General features: G+C 41.5%; 1 protein-coding gene across 1 annotated transcript in view; it reads left to right on the forward strand.

The window, feature by feature from the left end:
* Nucleotides 1-20,487, forward strand: part of VPS13D (vacuolar protein sorting 13 homolog D) — a 243,709-nt gene that overhangs the window by 139,415 nt on the left and 83,807 nt on the right. The window contains 4 exon segments of the mRNA XM_044914385.1: nt 6,491-6,640; nt 7,524-7,620; nt 9,628-9,776; nt 19,778-19,912. Of these exon segments, the coding sequence (XP_044770320.1) occupies nt 6,491-6,640; nt 7,524-7,620; nt 9,628-9,776; nt 19,778-19,912 (531 nt within the window).

Genomic DNA, 20,487 nt, shown 5'->3' on the forward strand with positions numbered 1-20,487 from the left:
CAACCTAACACATGGATAATTGGAGTCCCTGAAGGCCAAGAGTGAGAGGAAGGCATAGAAAATATTTGAAGACATCTTGACCATAATTTTCCAAATTTAATGAAAACTTAACCTCACAGATAGAAGCTCAAGCATGAACAGAGACACGTGTGTGTGTGCGTGCACACACGAAGGAAACTACCACCAAGGTACATCATAATTAAATTACTCAAAAGCAGTGATGAATCATCCAGGTTAAGTAAGACCTGTCACATGCCAGGAGCAAAAGTGAGAATGAGAGCTGACTTCTCATTGGGAATGATGTGAGTGAGAAGATAATAATGTCTTTAAAGTACTGGAAGGAGGAATAACTGTCAACCTAGAATTCTATGCCCAGAGAATATGTCTCTCAAAAACAAGAGTGGATCACCTCCGCCTGGTTCCTGGCAGGGATACTGTGGCTGAGCCATGGGCTGAGGCAGCTCGTGTCCGGACGTGGGGCCAGAGCTTCCGCCCAGCCCCCTTTAGGCACCGAGATGCCCAAGAAAGCTGGTGTGACGAACAAGGGTAAGAACCAGAGCAAGGAGCCAGAGAGACCACTTCCTCCCTTAGGTCCTATGGCGGTTGATCCTAAAGGTTGTGTCACCATAGCCATCCATGCCAAACCTGGGTCCAAACAAAACGCTATAACTCATGTGACAGCGGAATTGTGAGCATGGCCATCACAGTCTCCCCCACCCCCCACCCCTGTCAGAAGGAGAAGCTAATATCCAGCTCTGTTGGTACCTTTCCAAGGTCTTGGAGCTCAGGAAGAGTGACGTGGTTTTGGATAAGGGTGGTAAATCTCATGAAGAAGTGGTGAAGCTTTTGGCCTCCACAACTGCAGAAGAGATCTTGGAGAAATTAAAGCAGCAAGTCGAAAACAAAATAAAAGCAAGTTATGAGAAATACATCCTTGAAAAGCCTTTTAACTGCTATTAATGAAGGGGCTGTTAAATAGGGAAATATATTTCAGAGCATGGAAGAATTTGGAAAAAGAATAAATTTAAGAACAGGACTCAAAAAAGAAGTAGGAATTTTAAAAGTACTCTACGTTCAATATAGATTCTAACATCCCTAACCCAAACAGCTTGTAATATGTTAGTCCGATTTCATCACATTTACAAAATAACAGAACTGGAAGAGATCTTCAAGATGACCTCAGTCAGCCCCTTTGATCCTGTGACAGGGCTTCTGCTACCCAGGAGTTGAGAGACTTATTCAGGATCACACCGTGTGGGGTGGCAGCTGGAACCCAGATCCCTTGACTCCTGTTTGGATGCATCTTATCCTCATTGTAAAGGAAGAGATTTCCACAGACTTCTAGGGTTCTGAGGATTGCCTTCTCTAGAGTTTATAAGTGACAGAAGAAAACCTGTCATACTGCTTTGTGGTCTTACTTTATATTTTAAAAGACTTATCTAAATAAAAAATGCCTTTTGTGTCTTTTTAAAACTCTATGGAGCATTTTGTGAAAAAGAAAATAAGAAGAATCAGGACTTGTAATTTCATGTTAATTATTTTGGAGAAGTCACTGAATTTTCGTCCTCCTTGGATGGTAACTGCAATCCTCAAATCTGTAGTTCTTATGAATCTCCGAAGATCCTTAGAAGAAGAGGGCCTGGAAGCTACTTCCAGTATTTTTAAAAGCCTATCAGAAATCATACCTACATTAAGGCTTCAAAAGCTAATAAAAAAAAGTGAAATAAAAATGTTTTTAGACATACAAAAGCTAGAAGAACTCATTACCAGCAGATTCACGCTTAAAAAATGTTAAATGACATCATTCAGGCAGAAGGAAATGGTAGCAGATGGAAATCTGGGTCTACACAAAGGAATGAGGAGCACCTGAAATGATAAATACACAAGTAATTAATATAAGATTATTTTCTAATTATTTAGATCTCTTTAAGAGAATCAACTGCTTAAACAAAACTAATAGCACTGTATTTTAGGGTCTATAATATGTTAGAGTAAAGTGAATGACAACGATAGCATAAAGTTTGGAGAGGAGAAATGGAAGTATGTTAACTATTGAAGTAGTATGCTGTCATTCGAACGTACACTGGTAAGTTAAAGATGAATACTATAAACTCTAAAGCAACAAAGAGCTACAACTAATAATCCAACAAAAGAGAGAAGATGGAAGAGAGAAGATGGATAACCCAAGAGAAAGCAGAAAAAGCAGAAAACATGGGAAAGAACAGATGAGACAAATAGAAAACAAATAGCAAGATGGTAGACTCATTCAAACCGAACTGTATCAATTAAATAAATGTGAATGCTATAAACACCTCCAGTTGAAAGGCAGAGATGATGAGATTGGATTAAAAAGCAAGATCCAATTATATGCTGCCTCAAAGGAATACATTAAATATAAAGACACAGTAGATTAAAAAGAAAAGAGTGGAAAAAGATATACTGAGCTAGAACTAGTTCTAAGAAAGTGGGAACGGCTAGATTCCTGTCAGAATCTATTACAGAGCTAAACATATTATCAGAAATAAGGTAATTTCCTAATGGTAAAAGGGACAGTTTATGAGGAGGACATAACGATCCCAACTATTCAAATATCTGATGATAGGGCTTTGAAATATAGGAAGCAAAAACTGATAGCACTGAAAGAAGAAATGGACAAGTACACAATTATAGTAGATTTCATTACCCTCTCTGAATAATTGCTAGAATTATCAAATAAGAGCAACTCATCAGAGGCATGCTAGACTTGAACAGCACTACCAACCAAGTAGCCTAATTGACGTTGATCCAGCAGCCCACCTACCAATAGCATAAATAACACGTTCTTCTCAGGTGCGCAGGAAACATTTCCAAGAGAGACCACATTCTGGACCATAAAACAATTCCCAAGTGCAAAAAGATTCAGGTCACACACACAGTCTATTCTCTGATCACAATGGAATCAAAGTGGAAATAACAGAAAGATAGTTGGAAAAATCCTCCAAATGATTGGAAACTAAAAAACACACTTCTGAATAGCCCAGAGATCAGAGAAGAAATCAAAATACAAATTAGAAAATATTTTGAACTGAATGAAGATGAGAACACAACATGTCAAAATTGGTGGAACACCACTGACGCTCTACTGAAGGGAGATTTATAGCACTCTTAGAGGAGGAGAAAGGTCTAGAAACCGTGAACTCAGGTGTCCTCTTAAGAAACTAAACAACAACAAATTAAGCCCAAAATCAGCAGAAGAAAGGAAATAGTAAGAATCCCAATGGAAATCAATGAAGTAGAAACCAGCAACCACAGTAAAATAAATAAATTAATTAATAAGGTCAAAAGCTGGTTCTTTGAGAAGATCAGTAAAACTAGCAAACTTCTAAGGAGTCTGATCCGGAGGAAAAAAAAAAGAGAAGACACAAATTACTAATACCAAGAAAGGGAGAGGTGCCAGACAAGCCCAACACTTGATAGTTCTCTGGGGATGGAGCTTTGGGGGGAGCTGTAAGCTTGTCCCAGCCCCCCACTGGCTGCCCGGGTGTGGGGCTGTTGGTTTCCGAGGCCACCGCGGACCTGGGGAGGGCGAGGGAAGGATCCGTGGGAACGCCACATAGCTGGCTATTCTTGTTGAGTTTCAGCTAACTTTCTCCAATAAATGATCCCTGGATTGTTGCAAGCCTTTGGTTAACTGTCGGAGTTTTGAAAAGGTTGATTTTGACAGTTTCTGCTCGAGTTTTGTCTTCACGCTGTCAAGACAGCTGTTCTCTTTGTAGCATCATGCTTGCAGCCCTTCTCTCCAGCCTCCCCCAGGATTACTGTGTCCAGGAAACCAGTTCCTGGTAAACATTTCCAGAAGAAGGATCCAAAGACCTAGACCTTGGTTCTTTCCCCAGGTGGGCAGCCTGTGTTCCTCTTGCCGGTGTGCAGTGCGTGCCCATGACCGAGTGTCCTTCTGCTCCCGCTCACACCATCTACTTCCATCCACCTGAAACCCCCTTTCAGAAAAGTGTTTTTATCCTATATCACAGAGAGACAATAGTTCAGGCTAATCACATCCCATTTGTTTGCAGACAGTTAAAAAGTTATTATCTTGTACTTCTATTTGTTTGTCTTTCTTTTTTTACCTTACAGAGACGATCCAAGGAGCCATTTGTGCTTCATGAATTACATTAACTTTTTAAAGATTTATTTATTTATTTGAGAGCGAGAATGAGAGAGAGAGAGAGAGCACATGAGAGGGGGGAGGGTCAGAGGGAGAAGCAGACTCCCCGCCAAGCAGGGAGCCCGATGCGGGACTCGATCCCGGGACTCCAGGATCATGACCTGAGCCGAAGGCAGTCGCCCAACCAACTGAGCCACCCAGGCGCCCCTACATTAACTTTTTAATAAAAAAAACTTTTTTTACAATAATACCTCTTTAATGTGTGCTGTAAATCATAGAAAATAAACAGGTTTGAGAGTTGACTATGATTACAACGCTGGGAGAAAGAATGTTTAAAAATAGAAAATGCGGTCCCCATCCTTAGGGGATCCTAATCTAATTGGGAGAATAACACCAGAATTTGTACCTCTTCTACATCTTGTATCAAGTGCGTTTGGGGAAAGAATAAAGGAGAGGTCAGAGTAGGGTGAGAACTTCTGTGTTTTCTCTGTTGGATATGACGGGTGATTCATGCACTCAGTCAATTCCTAGAGCATCAGCGGTGTGCCGGGCATGGCACTAGGCTCTGGAGAAACAGCCATGACTCAGAAGATGAGTTCCGCTCCCTTTGGGCTAACAGCCTAGGGGAGAAGCCAGCCAATAGGGGAGCAAGCAAGTGAGGAAAATGATTAGCACCTGTGGGAGTTGCTCTAAAGAATACAGAAGGATGGTGCTAGTTCTGAGATGAAGTGGCCTGGGAAGATCTTCCTGAGGAGGGGAGAGCTAACCTTGGAGGAAGGGAATGAGCGAGCCATGGAGAAGGCTAGTAAGGTAAAACGCATTCCCTCAGAGTCCAGAGACTCTCAGAGAGGAGAGTTGCCCCCTTTGGAGAAATAAGCGACGGGCTTGTGTGTGGAGGTTGGAGCGAACCTGGAGGGGAGGGCTGTGTGGTGCAGGCCGTGGAGGCTGTGGCGAGAAGTTTGGTTTCATCCCAGGAGAAAGGGAAGCCACTGACAGGTGTAAAGGAAGGAGGGACATGACTTGATTTGTATTTTTGAAAGTTCACTTTGGCTGCTGTGCAGGGAGCACACGGTAGGGGCAAGGGTGGGAGTAGGGAAAAGGGCTCACAGTCTCTCGCCCTTATCTCTGCAACTTGAGATCCGACAGGTTACCCAGATGGCTGTGCGGCAGTCCACATGATACAGTGGAAGGGTCATGGGATTTGGTGCCAGAAATGCCTGCGTTGGAATCCCTACTCTTCCGCCCTCACCAGCTGTGTGAATGTGGGCAAGTGATTTAACTTCTCTAAGCTTCTGTTTACTTATTTGTAAAATGGGGAGGAAGAATCTTAGCCTTTACAGTTGTAGTATGGGATATGTTAGGTGATGTGTGGAAAGTACACGAATGTTCTCTTTTCTCGTCCTGATACGGAGCTTTGATGATAAACGAAGTGGAGGTGGCTGCTTCCTGCAGGGAGCCTTCTGACACCCGTAAACATAGCGGGGTGTAGAATGCATGCTCAGTTCCGGTGCTGATTGGTGTGGGTGAAGAGAGCAGTCCCTAAGGCCACTGACATCATCATTTTCATTCCTAGCACAGACTCCACTTTAGGAAAGGCCACTATTTCCATTTGGTAGCCAGTTGAGCCTCTGATTCCCTAGTTTTCATGGTCTAGTATCTGTTCACTTCATTCATAGCAGTTAGGAGCGCTGGGCTTGGGGTCAGACAGACCTGGAGTCAAGTTCTAGTTCTGTGATGGACCAGCTGTGCAACCTTAAGTAAGGGCCTCTCTCCTCAGCTTCTTGGTCTGTGCCATGACGACAGGGATCATCCTCAGGAGGTTGTGGTAAGGACTACAGAGGAGCCCTGACTTTAGTAACTCTGACCTCACAGGTATCCTGTGACTCACGTCATGCACATGAGGAGACTAGCTTGGTGCTTGGCACGTAGTACTCACCACATAAAGGAGACCTTCTGTTGTCAACCTACTACAGTTATTGCTGGTCTGCAGTGGGGATGTATTTTTCCAGCTGCTGTTGAGACAGAGTAAAATGGCAGGGGTACTTTCTGAGTGTCCTACCTATGATGAGACCCCGCTCAATGATAAAAGAGAGCTGAGAGGGCGCCTGGGTGGCTCAGTTGGTTAAGCGACTGCCTTCGGCTCAGGTCATGATCCTGGAGTCCCTGGATCGAGTCCCGCATCAGGCTCCCTGCTTGGCGGGGAGTCTGCTTCTCCCTCTGACCCTCCTCCCTCTCATTCTCTCTCTCAAATAAATAAATAAAATCTTTAAAAAAAAAAAAAAAAGAGAGCTGAGAACTGAGCCGTTGTCCGTTCTTGTTTTGTTTTGCTGCTTTTTCCTGTGCCAGGTGGACAATCAGCTCATTGGTACCACGCAGCCCTTCATGCTCTATGTGACTCCCTTGAGCAATGAGAATGAGGTCATCGAGACCGGCCCAGCCATGCAGGTGAATGCGGTGAAGTTCCCCAGTAAGAGCGCGCTGACCAACATCTACAAGGTAGGCTGCTGGGAGAGGCTGGTGGGCTTGGCACGGTGGCAGGAGGCCGATTTGTTCTCTCACAGCCGAGGCTCCGAGCAGCAGTGCAGGGTGTGCGGCTGGAAGTCGTCTTGTGCAGTTAAGGCACTATGACAGACTCCATGGTGTAGGGGGATTTACAGCAACTCCTCCTAGCACCTTGTATCCTCAGCTGTGTCTTTGACAGCGCATGATGGTGTGGGGGACGAATCTGTAGTCATCAGAGTAAAGTCTCTGTGGGAAAGCATAGCATCTTCCAGGTTGATCAGGACCAGGCGTGATCCAGATGTGTGTTTAAAATAGAATAATTAGAGAGTGGTAGGAGGGGTCTGACCTTGGGACAGACGTCCTCCTGTGTAAGCTGTCACACTGTTAGTAAAAGCATGTCATTCAAAAGTGATGAACTTCTACCCTGGAGAAGTTTCTATGTATAAGCAAGCTGATACAGCAGCAAATTCTGGAAAAGTGGGAGCTAAGAGGTTGCTTCCCATATTTCTGGCCTTTGTCACCATTACCAGTGGGGGCCAAGCTTGTATGTGGCCCTCAAATCCTGTGGCTCCTTAAACCAGCTGCTGTCCATGTGAGCTCAGCACCATAACGCTGTCCACCACAGCACAGCTGCAAGGAGACACAGATGCCCCAGGAACCAAACAGTAGGGTGGTGAGTTGTGTATTAAACCTCTTCTGGAATTTTTGGCTAATTGTAACAATGTAGAGAGAGATGAGCCAGAAAGCATTTGGCAGTGTCGTTACAAAATCACATGAGTAAAGAAACCGTGCCACGTCATTTGGGGACCTTCTTAATGGCCCAGATGAAAGTTCCTTCTGGTGTTTACACTATTAATCAGAATTTCTCTATCTCTAGCATCTGATGATCACGGCTCAGAGATTCACAGTGCAAATTGAGGAGAAACTGCTCCTCAAGCTGCTGAGTTTTTTTGGCTACGATCAAGCAGAATCAGGTACTGTTGAATATTCTAAATTTGTGTCTGGGAATTGACCCAAGAATGGCATTTTCTAGTCTGCTTGAGAAAATAGGTAGCCTCTGGGTGCCCGACAAGCTCCCTTTACACCTCACAGCCCAAGCCCAGAAGCTGAGGCTTGTGTCTCAGTGGCTTTTTTTCCAAGTACAGCCTGTTGATGGGCGGGGGGGAGGGGAGGGGGCCTGATGTGGGCACGAAGGAAGCTTCTTAGAGGTATCCTGGGGTATCTGGGGTTAAGCCTTTGGGAAGGCATACTTTTCCTTTGTTGTGCATTTTTGACTCATCTGCTTGAGGATAACAGAAATGATGTTTGTCATTTAGCAAACCACTTTGTTTCCTAACCTTTGTTTAGTAAACAGACTCGGAGCCAAGAATCAGAAATCCAGCAGTTCCTTTGGTTTAGTTGAGGGGAAAAAAATTTGACTAGCCTTAACTTCTTAACTTTTTACATCCATGCCCTTGTGCCTTAATATCATTAGCAAGTTTTCTAGTTACTTGACTCTTCTTGGAGAGGGGAGAGAAGCTATTGGAAACCCTATGTGTTCTAGCAGTCACTACAGAAATCATGTAGCTTTTGTCTTTTTATTTGAGATTCCTCCTCATGGCCTTTGTAAGACTGAATATAGAGCTTAGAAAGAAGTCAGTAATGCTTAGTCTTTTGAAGACTAAACCAAATATCGAGCCTGAAGAAATGATAAGATGGACTTGTATGTTTATATGCCCACATTGGCTAGAGAAAAAAAAAAATCACTAGGGACATGTGTGCATATGTATGTACTTACACACAATGCAAGAAAAATATTTTTGCTCTTTAACCCAGACTTAGGATTCAAACTTTAAGTATATTTGGGATCAAGAGCAAGATCCTGTCTGTTTAGAACTGTGTTTTCCACTTTGGGTTGGAAGACCAATGTTGGTTTGGATTCAGCCACTTGAGGGCCTGCCTGCCAGGTAGCCAGTCTCTTTTGGCACCTTCCTGGGACATTGTACTTTCCATTTTACTGGACATACTTTTCTTATAAGTTGCTCTAAATAAATTTCTCACCAAGCATTGTATAGACATTTGTAAAATCTTGGCCTGTGTTTTACTGGAGCATCTCCTCCACTTTCTCTGTTTCTGTTCCCTGAATACAAATGGGCAACAGAGGTTGCAGTGTCATTTTCTAAAACCTAGTCCCTTGTTTTCTATAAATAGAACCATAATAGCTTACAGCATACATTTGTTTGGTAGGCAGATCTGTACAATCTCCTTGGTTGTATTTCTAAGGCACGTGAAGCCAAGTGAGAAATAAGCTGACCACATGGGTGTGGGCACAGGAGCAAGTCAAAGAGCCCATTGCCATGTGCCAGCCCATGTCACTCCTTCTCACTTCACGAGAAGTAAAAAAAAAAATATGCCTTGACTCTGCTGCTTTCACAAATGTCCACCATTTGGGAGAGAGGGTGCTTATTGTCATGACATCAGCTCTTTATAGCCTGCAGCCTGTTTCTTTTTAAAGGCATTCTGTTGCACTCAGATGCATTATTTAATTGGTCATGTTGTTCATTATGATTCAGTTAAGCTCTACTCCAAGGGATAATATTTGGATATCATCTTATGAAATAAATGCACATAATCGGGGTCACTTACGATAATCATAATACTAACAACACGGTTTCTGGAAGACTAATTGCCAGCAAACACACCCATGACCTCTGGCTTCCCCACCTGCATGATTTTTTCCAAAGATGATGTCTCCCAGATGGTATAGAGTCACAAGTCAAACGATTAGGCTATTGTGCTTTTTGATAGACAACATGGAGCAGATCTCCTTTTGTAAAGAAGTGGCATCAGGATACTGTATATATCACCAAACCCTGAAAAACTAAGTTTAGAGAGATATTTACATTTTTCTATGAATATTTTTCAATGTTAGCATTTGAATTGTGAGACTTCAGGAGACTCTTTTTTTTTTTTTTAAATTCACTATTTCACTCTTGTACCAGAGGTGGAAAAATATGATGAAAACCTCCATGAAAAGACAGCTGAGCAAGGTGGAACACCAATTCGCTACTACTTTGAAAATCTCAAAATCAGCATTCCCCAGATCAAGCTGAGTGTGTTCACCTCCAACAAGCTACCATTGGATCTTAAGGTGAGCTGATATCTGGATAAGTTTTAAAAATGACTTTCCCTCAAAAAGAATGAATGTGTTTACTATTTGCTTTTTCTGTCCAGGATCATCTCTCTAGCAAATATTTTTACAGGTTTCCCTTTTTGAAAGTTTGACATATATACATATACATATACACACACATATATACATGTGTATACATATGTGTGTGCATACGGACATATGTATATGCACTTTTTTTATATTTAAGTAAGACTTTGCTAAAGATTGAGGAGTAATGAGAGTAAACAGAGAATTACATAAAACCCGTCTGCCGTCTTCTTAGCTCTTGGCTTATCTCAATGAGGTAAGAGTCTACTTCCCTAGGGCCACTCCCAAATTCAGGAGAAAAGCTACAACCAAGACAGTACCTTCCCTTTTGTGCCCAAGACCTGCCTGCCCTCCTAGTTCTCTCCTCCTTAGTATCCACCTCTTCGTGAATGGTTGACACTAGAGATGTCACCCTCCTTCAAGGAACACACTCGGCCGCGTATCACTGAGGTGTGGCCTGACCTATCACCATTATCAGAATGTGACACTCCTGCCCATCATCCTGATCCACACTTGACAGATACAGCCTGAATTCCGTCTTCATTTGCTGCAGTGAGATCTATTTTAACGAAGGGATGGGGCTGGGGTTCAAATCCAAGCCTGTGTGACTGGAAAGTCTGCACTGTGCTATACTCTACCGTATACTGTCTGCCCCCTTGAACATACGGCATCAAGAGAATTTTAGAGCTGTAAGTGTCCTCGGTGATCCCCTTGCTCAGTGAACAAGGATGTTGGAGTTCAGAGCGTGCTTTCAGGCAGGCCTGCGTAGGGAGGCCATGATGGGAGCAGGAGGAGGCCCCAGGTAGTCGTTAGAAAGGCTTTTCTTAGATTGAATCTGAATCTGCCTCCCTGCAGCTCGGACCTTTGTTGCCCTTGAAGATCGTTGTCAAGGCCCTCGTCCCCCGCACTAACCACCAGCCCAGGACGTGGCCACTGCCCCCCGCACCCCAGCCTCCTTTTAGATGCTGCGTGGTGGCCTCTCTTCTGAACAGGAGTAGCTACAGATCTGAACACACAAAGAATAAAGGTGGCGTCATAAATTCAGCTGCCTACCGGGACTGTGCTAGCTCTGCACCACGTGAAGCCGTGCGGTGGGGACCACGGCATGGAGGGTGAGCGCCCTTCATCTGAAGGGGCAGCCTCGGCTCAGCTCCAGCCAGTTGCTCTCACAGGGCGATGTGAACCCAGTGTTGCCGGATCTTCAGATTTTTAAAGTGAAGCCAGAAATCTGGATTTTTATGTGGAATCTCCTGGTTTTGAAATGTTGGCAATCAATTTGAGTTGTTTTCTTTAAAACCCTTTTGGGCCTGACAAAACACATGTGTGGGCCTCATGTGGTGCATGGTTTGCCAACTCACAACTTCTAAAATAGACCTATAGGTAATGAGACAGTAGTCTGGTCAACACCAGATCATACTTGGATAAGGACAGGGCAAGGGTGACTGCTTCATTTCGGTGTCAAGCTGGGGACGAGCAGTCAGGAGTGCTGGTCGGGACCAGAGGGGCAGGAATTGCTTTGCAGCCATCCTGAGAGCAGCATGGTGTGCCCTTTCCAATAGACTCTCCTGTCTGCTTGATTGGCTTTAATTTCATGTTTCCCAAGAGACAAAAGATACTTATAATTAGCATGGGAGTGGGGGGAAAACCATGGGAAAACCACTATCTTGCTAATATCCACAAGTATCCACTTGACTTATGTGACCCCTTGGAATGGGTTTGTTTGATAAAGTATATATTCCCCCAGAACACTTGGCACGCACCCAACAAACCAATGTTAAGCATTTCCTGAGAGTTAAGGACTTCTTGTTTTTTAAATCATCTTACTTAGAAACACAGACACCTAACTATTCCTTTTAAATTGCTCCCAGCAGAAAACTTTCCCCCAGACTGACAGATGCAATAGGATTTCCTACGGTTGAGGTAGCTCCAGACCCCCGGTTATATGGTACCAGTGTGTGTGAGTATGCTGTGCATACGATACCTGGCCATCCGTTAACCTGAATGTTTCATTTGGCACTGTACTGAAGGAACATTTTGAAGGCATTTTCAAATGATTGTTCAAGAAATCCAGTGGATCAGCCATGTAATGAGGTGTGGGGCGGGGGGCACCCTGAATGGGGCACATTAATGTTTCAAGCAGGGTACTGGGAATTGGGACTTCAGAGTTAAATTCTCAGCTTGTGGAAGTCACCGTTTTACTGTGTCTCGAGTTCTCCTAGTGGAGTCTGGGACTCATAAAGTAATGTCATTTATTCAAAGAGTTTCCTAACAGAGTAATATCCCTTTATTAGTAGCTCTTAGGAAGAGCAATATGCTCTTTGAGATGAATATGTAATGGCTAAAAGTATGTGCTTAGGGAATGGAGTGCTATCCCAGAGCAGGAATCACAAGAGTCTGACTAAAAGGTAACCATGTCTTTGGTATTGAAGGAATAATTATCTCGATTCTCTCGACTCCAGGCCAGAAGTGAGGCTGTCAGAAATCTCAGAGGGAAGTCTCTTCAGGTTTACGCTGAGGGTACATTATTGCCAGATATAGTGTCTGTTCAGAAGGACTCAAAGCAGTTTCCCATCTGCTATCTCAATTGGATTCCTTCCTCTGTGATGGGAGAAGGGCGAGATAATAGTTCCATTTCACGAATGTAGAGACATTCCTCCCCTCCCCCCCCTTTCTCTCTATTATTCTCCCCAGTGTGCACTACTAGAGAGTAGCAGGGTAAGATCGAAAAACACCAGGTAGTTTATATGGACCTGGGGTTTTTTTTTTTTTAAAGATCAAAAGAAGCCAGGAGCCTTTAAAAGGTTTCACGAGGTGGCCTACAGCAGTCCTTTTCCCATTTAGAGCATTGGGGTATTACAAAAGAAGGGCTTTAATTGAGCAATCTAGTTTGGAAGAAAACCCACATTTTAATGGTCAGAGAGCAAGAGGGTGGGGGTGAGGGGGAATTTCAAACAAAGACACTATTTAAAAAGCCTAAAACTGTCTTCTCAAAGGCTTGAAATAATTTGTTGGGAAACTTCAGACCCTTTACTTTTTTCCTCCCCTCCCTAAATAAAAACCAGATTTGTTAAAAGGAAAAAAGATCCAGTATTGTTAATTGTATTTCAGAAAGTGCCAGAGAGGGAAATATCCCTGTAGTTTTAAACACTGTCCCGAGAGGGAAATGGGCAAATACCCTGCTTCACATAAACAGTTTCTATGTACCATAAATAAACCTTTAAAGAATGAATTCCAGACAGTTTTGTTTAGTGCAGGATAAACTAAGAAGGAAAGGACGTGGCCCAGGGACTGGCTTGTGATCCGAGACCTTATGGCATATGGACAGGTATTTCTTCTTTCAACTCCATAAAGTTTCTGGAAGATTTCAGCAGTTTTTGTCTGAAGGAGGTAGGAACAGACAGTTTCCTGTTATAAAACGGATTCTGGAGAAAGCAATCTGTGCTTAGAAGTTCCTAATAAAACTAGGAAACTGTCTGCTACTTGAGTAAATAAGCATCAACTTTGTATACTACTGTATTTGATTAGTCATTTAGTTACTACAGGAAAAAGCCCTGTTTGGCTCTTTCCCCTCTCATCTGTTTTCCTTTGACTGACCAGAACAACCTGAAGGTGGCAGAATAATTCATACCAAACGCTGGATCTCTGGTTTTTCAACCATGGGAGGCCCCAAAGCAGTAATGACGAGGTGAAGATAATGTTTACTGAAGGGCCAGAGTAGTTCCTTGGTTCAGACTAAAAGCACATGAGCCATTCAGAAAGGGGATAGTGTCTCTCGTGAGGGTTTTGACAACTTGGTAGAGGTTTCAGAGTCTCTGCTACTATGTATGGTTCCTCTTCTTTAGTATTTGGTTGCAATGAGGAAGTCGGGGTAAAAAAGCTTTTGCCTTAAGCCTTTGTTTGGATCTCATTTCCTCTTCTCTGAGAAGAAAGTAATGCTCAGAGCTGTATTGGCAAAACGAACTGCTGACCTGGTGTCAGTACCTTCCCAGCATATTTACTGTGTGGCTCTAAGCAAAGCGGTTAAGCTGGCTGGGCCTCAGTTTCTCCATCAGCGCCTCATGGATGGGTGAAGCATACATGAATGAATAGCAGAAAGTTTCTCAGGAGAAACAATATAATCCTCCATTCTGGGCTTCATGCTTTCCACCTAATGGGTGGTTACTGTTGTGAAAATGAGCACGTTCAAGTCTAAGATCTCCTAATAACTAACTGCACGAGTTTAGGTCATCCACTTAACATTTCTTTGGTTTTATTTATTTTTAAAAAATGAATGTGTTCGGCTGAATTCGCATGTTAGGCTGAATTAATCTAAGAATGCTCTTAATCTCTAAAATGTTTTGTTCTCACGTTATTTAGTAGGAGGTTACTAGTGACTTCCCAGGGCCCCAGATGTAGGGGCCTTTTGTCTGTCCTCATCTCTGTAGGGTCCTCTGTCATATTTGGCATTGCTGACCTCCCTGTTCCTTTCTGGTTCTCCTCTTATTCTTCTATTTGCTTCTTTGTCTTCTTCATAGTTTTCTTTTCCTCTGTTTCTCCTGACCCATCTATTTAAGGGCTTTTTTTTTCCCTCTGTGAACCAAACTCTCTGGTCATATCACTTGCCCATTTAAAAAATCATATTATTGGTCTTTTATTGCCTGTAATTTTAGAAGCTCTTTATATAAAGTTTGGTCTTTGATATGAGTTGGTTTTTTTCCTTCCGTTTTTCAGTTGGCTTTTTATTTTTGATGTATGTGTGTTTTTTTTTAATCACATAAAAGCTTTTTATTTTTGTCATCAAATTTACCAGTCTTTTGCCTGTTTGAATCTGTATTTAAGTCCCAAAAAAGTTTCCCCATTCCCTGGCTTTAAAAGAATTCCATCTATATTTTCTTCCATTACACGATTTCATTTCAATTAAAGATGCTCTTATCCCAAAAGAATTTAAGGCAGCCTCTGAAAATACATGCTAAAAGATGAAAAAATAAGGGAGAAAATAGAAAGTGCATGAAGTTGCACATGAGATTTTACTATAAAGGCATTTTGATTCACTGGGGGGTATATAGATGTTTTAGTAAGTGCTATTAGACCAACTACATAGCCATTTGGAAAAATGCAAAATTAGATTTATTACTTACACTCTATACGAGGAAAGATCCCATGTGGATCAGAGATTTACTAACATTATTAGCATGAAAAATTGTTTTCACATTCAAAGAAGAAAAGTATTTTGCATGCTGTCTAAAATCCTTGAAATATCAATCTTGTTAAATAAAAATGTAATTGGAAAATAGAGCATATCCAGAAATTGTTAACTGGTTTATAGTGGAGCCAGACTAGCTGAGAATTGCAAGAAAAGCTTGATAGAAAAAATACCAAAAGTCTGCTTGAAGGTATTGGAAAACTACCAGGACATCTAGGACTTGAGGATCCAAGATTTATGTGAGGAAGGAAACTCGATAAGGTGAGCCCAACATTTACTCTGCTTTTATTCTTGAGATAATCCTAATCTGTAAGTGGTATGGAGGGAAAGTCAGAGAAGTCAAGCAGAAGGCAGCTGTCAAAGGCAGAGAGTCCGAGTAAGGCTTTTGGCAGTCTCATGGGGCTGGCATAGCAAACGTGAGCTACTAAGAGAGCTGGTAATCGAGGGAGGGGCTGATATCTTACAGAGAAAGGACAGACAGAAAAGAGCCCCCCGTGGTCTGAGCTGCTGTATGTCTTGAGGCAGATGCCAATTTCTAGGTAACCTCATTTGAGAGAGGCCAAGCAGAAAGTGGCAGTCAAGAGGCAGGAAGACAAAGTAGACTTTTTAGCAATTTTCTGGTGCCAGGGAGATTAAAAGTGGAGGAATTGAATTGGTTGTCAGTTGAGATCACTGACACTACACCAGGCCTTATAAAGACCGAAATAGACCAAGAGCTACAAAGACTGAAATCCAGCTTTGAGAAAGCCCAAATCCAGATTGGATGAAGCCTCTTTAACTGCCTGCTAGAAACTAAAGACTCATCCAAAGTCTGTAAAAGTTTTCATAGAAAATGTTATATTCAGTCACAAATTACTGGGCCTACCAAGAGAGGGGACCAAGAATAAAAACAGACACTAGAAGCAGACCCACAGATAAACCAAATGTTGGCATTATCAAACACAGAATTTTAAAGAATAAATGTTAAGTGTGTTCAAGAAGTTTACCAGAAAACTATAATCTATATTTTGAAGATAAATAAAGGAAAATTACAGGCCAGAATTGTTTCATGAACATAGAAGAAAGAAATCTGAACAACATATTAACAAATCAAATACAGCAGTGTATAAGAAGGAAAAAATAAATTGGGTTTATTCCAGGAATGTAAGTATCAGTATTTTCAGATAAATTATGTAATTTACCACATCAACAAAATGAAAAGCAGAAAAAATATGGTTATCTCAATAGTTGCACAAAAGCTGTTGACAAAATTCAACATCTATTTATGATAAGAATCAAGCAAAAAAGAAAAAAAGGGAACTGCCTTAATCTGATAAAATGTATCTATAAAAAAGCTACAACAAACATACTCAGTGGTGATATATTGAAAGCAGGGAAGGGGCCAGCCCATTATCACTGCTTCAGTTCACTGTCATACTGGAGATCCTAGCCAGTGCAATACAGCTAGAAAGATTACAGAAGAAATAAAAGAAAGAAAAGCTGTAAGAACTGGACAGGAAAATGAAAACTGTTATTTGCAGAGAACATGAATATGTACCTAGAAAATCTAAAAGAATGTACAGATAAGTTACTATCTGAATGAATAAGTAAATTTACAAAGGTCACTGGACACAGTGTACAAAAATCAATTGTATTTCTACATTTCAGCAACAATTATAGAGAAAAGGAAAGTTTGGAGGATGTAATTTACAATAGTGTTAAGAAAGCATCAAATATAATATCATTATCTATTGCTGTGTGACAAACCACTCCAGCACTTAGTGGTTCATTTATTTGTTCACAATTCTGTGGGTCAGCAATTTGGGCTGGAGTCTGTTGAATGCTTCTTCTGTTGGGCTCACCTGTGGTTATTGATCTGGCAATCAACTGAGACTGACTAGCTTATGATGACCTTACTCACATGTCAAGTATTAGGTGTTGACTATCAAAAGAACCTCCTTCCACATGGTCTCTCAGCTTCTTCACATGGTGGAAGTGTCAAAAGGGCAGAGCAGAAGCTCCAAGATCTCTTGAGGCCTAGGCTCAGCGGTCACAGTGTTACTTCCACTGCATTTTCTTGGTTGAAGCAAATATACAAGGTCAGTGCAGATGAAAGAGTCTCTACTAATGGTACAAGATGTAAAGAATATATGGCCATTTTTAATCTACTAAGATACCTAGGAATAAATCCAACAAAGGGTGTATATAAGACCCCTGCATGAAAAACAATGTAACATTATTAAGAGAAAAGAGAACTGAATAGATAAGGGGACATATCACATCAATACACTGAAAGATTTAATAATGTGAAGTTGTCATTTCTCCTCAAATTGATCTATAGATTCAATGCAATCTTGATGAAAATTCCAACAATTTTTTTGCGGCAGATTGACAAGCTGATTCAAAAATGTATTTGGAAATGAAAAATGCAAAGAATAACCAGGGTAATCCTGAAAAAAAAAAAAAAAAGAACAAAGTTGGAGAGCTTATACTATTAGATTTCAAGACTCATTACAAAACCATAGTAATTAAGACAGTGTGGTATTGGTAGAAGGCAGGACAAAATGAAACACAGAAGGGAATCCAGAAACAGACACATAAATTCAGTTACTCAACTTATGACAAAGTTTACACTGTACTGAAGTAGGGGAGAGGGTGATCGTTTCAGTGAACATTACTTAGTTAATTAGGTATCCATCTGGAAAAAAATGGATCTTGATTTCTGCTTCACACCATATAAAAAATCAAGTCCAAGTAGATTATAGATTTAAATATGAAAAGTAAAACAATAAAAATTTTTTAGGTAAACACAGGGAGTATCTTTATGACCTTGATGTAGATAATAATTTTTTTTAAGATTTTATTTGTTTATTTGACAGAGAGGGAGAGCACAAACAGGGGGAGTGGCAGGCAGGGGAAGAGGGAGAAGCAGGCTCCCTGCTGAGCAGAGAGCCCGATGCAGGGCTGGATCCCAAGACCCGAGCTGAAGGCAGACACTTAACCAACTGAGCCACCCAGGTGCCCTGATAATAATTTCTTAACCAGGAAACAAAAAGCTCGTTTCCTAAAGGAAAAGATCAATAAGTTAGATTTCATTAAAACAGAATGTCTGATCATCAGAAAATGCTATTTAAAAAGTTAAAAGTCACGGAATGGGAAAAGATCATTGCAATTAATTGCAGTACATCTGTTCACCAGAGGACTTGTATACAGGATGGATAACAAAAACGGGGATGCTTGGGTGGCTTGGTCGGTTAAGTGTCTGCCTTTGGCTCAAGTCATGATCCTAGGGTTCTGGGATCAAGTCCTGCATCAGGCTCCTTGCTCAGTGGGGAGCTTGCTTCTCCCTCTGCCTGCCACTCTCCCTGCTTGTGCTCACTCTCTCTTTCTCTCTCTGACAAATAAATAAAATCATTTATAAAAAAGAAAGAAAGAAATGCCTACAAAGCAATAAGTAAAAAATAGCCCACTACAAAAATGAGCAAAAGACTTGAGTAGGCACTTCACAAAAAGGGATATCCAAATGGCCAATATATGTGTGAAAAGGTGCTTGATCTCGTGCTTCACCAGGAAAATAGAAATTAAAACCACACTGAGATACCATTACACACCCATCAGAATGTTTGTCTTTTAAAAGACTGTCTAGTGGCACCTGGGTGGCTCAGTTGGTTAAGCGACTGCCTTTGGCTCAGGTCATGATCCTGGAGTCCCGGGATCGAGTCCCGCATCAGGCTCCCTGCTCAGCAGGGAGTCTGCTTCTCCCTCTGACCCTCCTCCCTCTTATGCTCTCTATCATTCTCTCTCTCTCTAATAAATAAATAAAAATCTTAAAAAAAAAAATAAAAGGCTGTCTATACTGAGTGTTGATGAGGATGTAGAACAACAGGAAATTCCATAGACTGCCGAAGGGATTGTAAACCAGTTCAGCTGCTGGGGATGACTGTTGGGCAGAACTGCGTGTACTAGGGTTGAACAGGTATATTCTTTGTGACACAGCAGCTCCACTCCCAGGTATATATTCAAGAAAAGGGCATACAAATGTGCCCCCAAAGACATGTCCGCGAATGTTCATAGCAGCGTTGTTCATAATAGCCAAAAGCTTGAAACAGCACAACTGTTTATCAACAACAGTGGCTTAATAAATTGCATTTTATTCGTATATTAGAATACTAACAATGAAACTTAAGCAACCACAGCTATATGTAACCCCCAAAGTACATACTGATGGTTTCCTTTATATAACATTCAAAGCAGGAAAAACTAACGTATGGTGGTAGAAGTCAGGATAATGGTTACCCTAGGGGAGGAGAGAGTAGTGATGGGGAGGCCCCAGCTGGGGTGGGGGGTGCTTCCAAGATGGGAATAATAATTTACTCTCAGGTCTCCCGGGTGGTATTACATGTTTGTTGTGTTCACTTTAGGGGGAAAAAAATCATTGAACTATACATTTGGTTAATACACCTTTCTATATGTGTGGTAACTTCAGTCAAAAAAGTAAAACACAACACGCAAAACAGACCAGAAAGAATTATGCTGTGAAGCTAATAGTGTTTATTTCTATGTGATCTGTGTTACTTTGAGTGACATATATATATATATTTTTTACGAATGTTTTACTTTTATAATTACAGGGAAAATCCTTATTTATAAATATCAAAGCCTTGACACTGATTAGAAAGTTGATATGTAGCTTTCATGGAATCCAAAATTATAGTACCCTGGAAGGCCATCAAATGGCTAACGTATGTCATTTCCTTTCTTCCCTAACTAGGCCCTAAAAAGTACCTTGGGATTTCCACTGATTCGGTTTGAGGACGCTGTGATTAATCTGGATCCATTCACTCGGGTACATCCCTATGAGACCAAGGAGTTCATCATCAATGATATCCTCAAACATTTCCAGGAGGTAAGCTTTGGAGAAATCCTTAGTGGCTGGAACATAAGCAGAATGTTTGTTTTGGTTGTTTGGGAATTTTGGTTACTAAGGCATTACTATTGAGAACCCAGTTAAACATTTGCTGTGTTAGGGGTCAGGTCACAGCCCATGAAGCCCATACACATCCTGAAAATCCTGAAACAGTGTATTTGATTTATGAGCTGTTAGTCTTGTCCCTCAGAGAACTAGTCTCAGGGGCTTCCACCAGATTAGTCACAACTCTTAAGCGTGTAGTTGATGCTTTAATGGTAACACAAAATACTGTGACCTCTCTATTTACTGGGCATGGGCCTACTTTCAACAACCACATCAGTGTTCTTGGAGCCTATGAGATCCTGCCCTAGAGTTGAACTTCACAATTTTCTTAATCAAGTTGGACATTTTCCATTTTGTAATTATTATCCAGACTCTTCAATAAATAGATAGGTCAAGATCATATCAAATTTATTAATTGTCAAAGTTAAAATATATTATATTCCTGCTTCCTTTTCTTCCTCCTCCCTCCCATCTCCCTCCTTTCCTTCTTTGCTTCGTTCCTTGACTTT

Source organism: Neomonachus schauinslandi, chromosome 4 (genome assembly GCF_002201575.2).
Source record: "Neomonachus schauinslandi chromosome 4, ASM220157v2, whole genome shotgun sequence".
Taxonomy (NCBI): domain Eukaryota; kingdom Metazoa; phylum Chordata; class Mammalia; order Carnivora; family Phocidae; genus Neomonachus; species Neomonachus schauinslandi.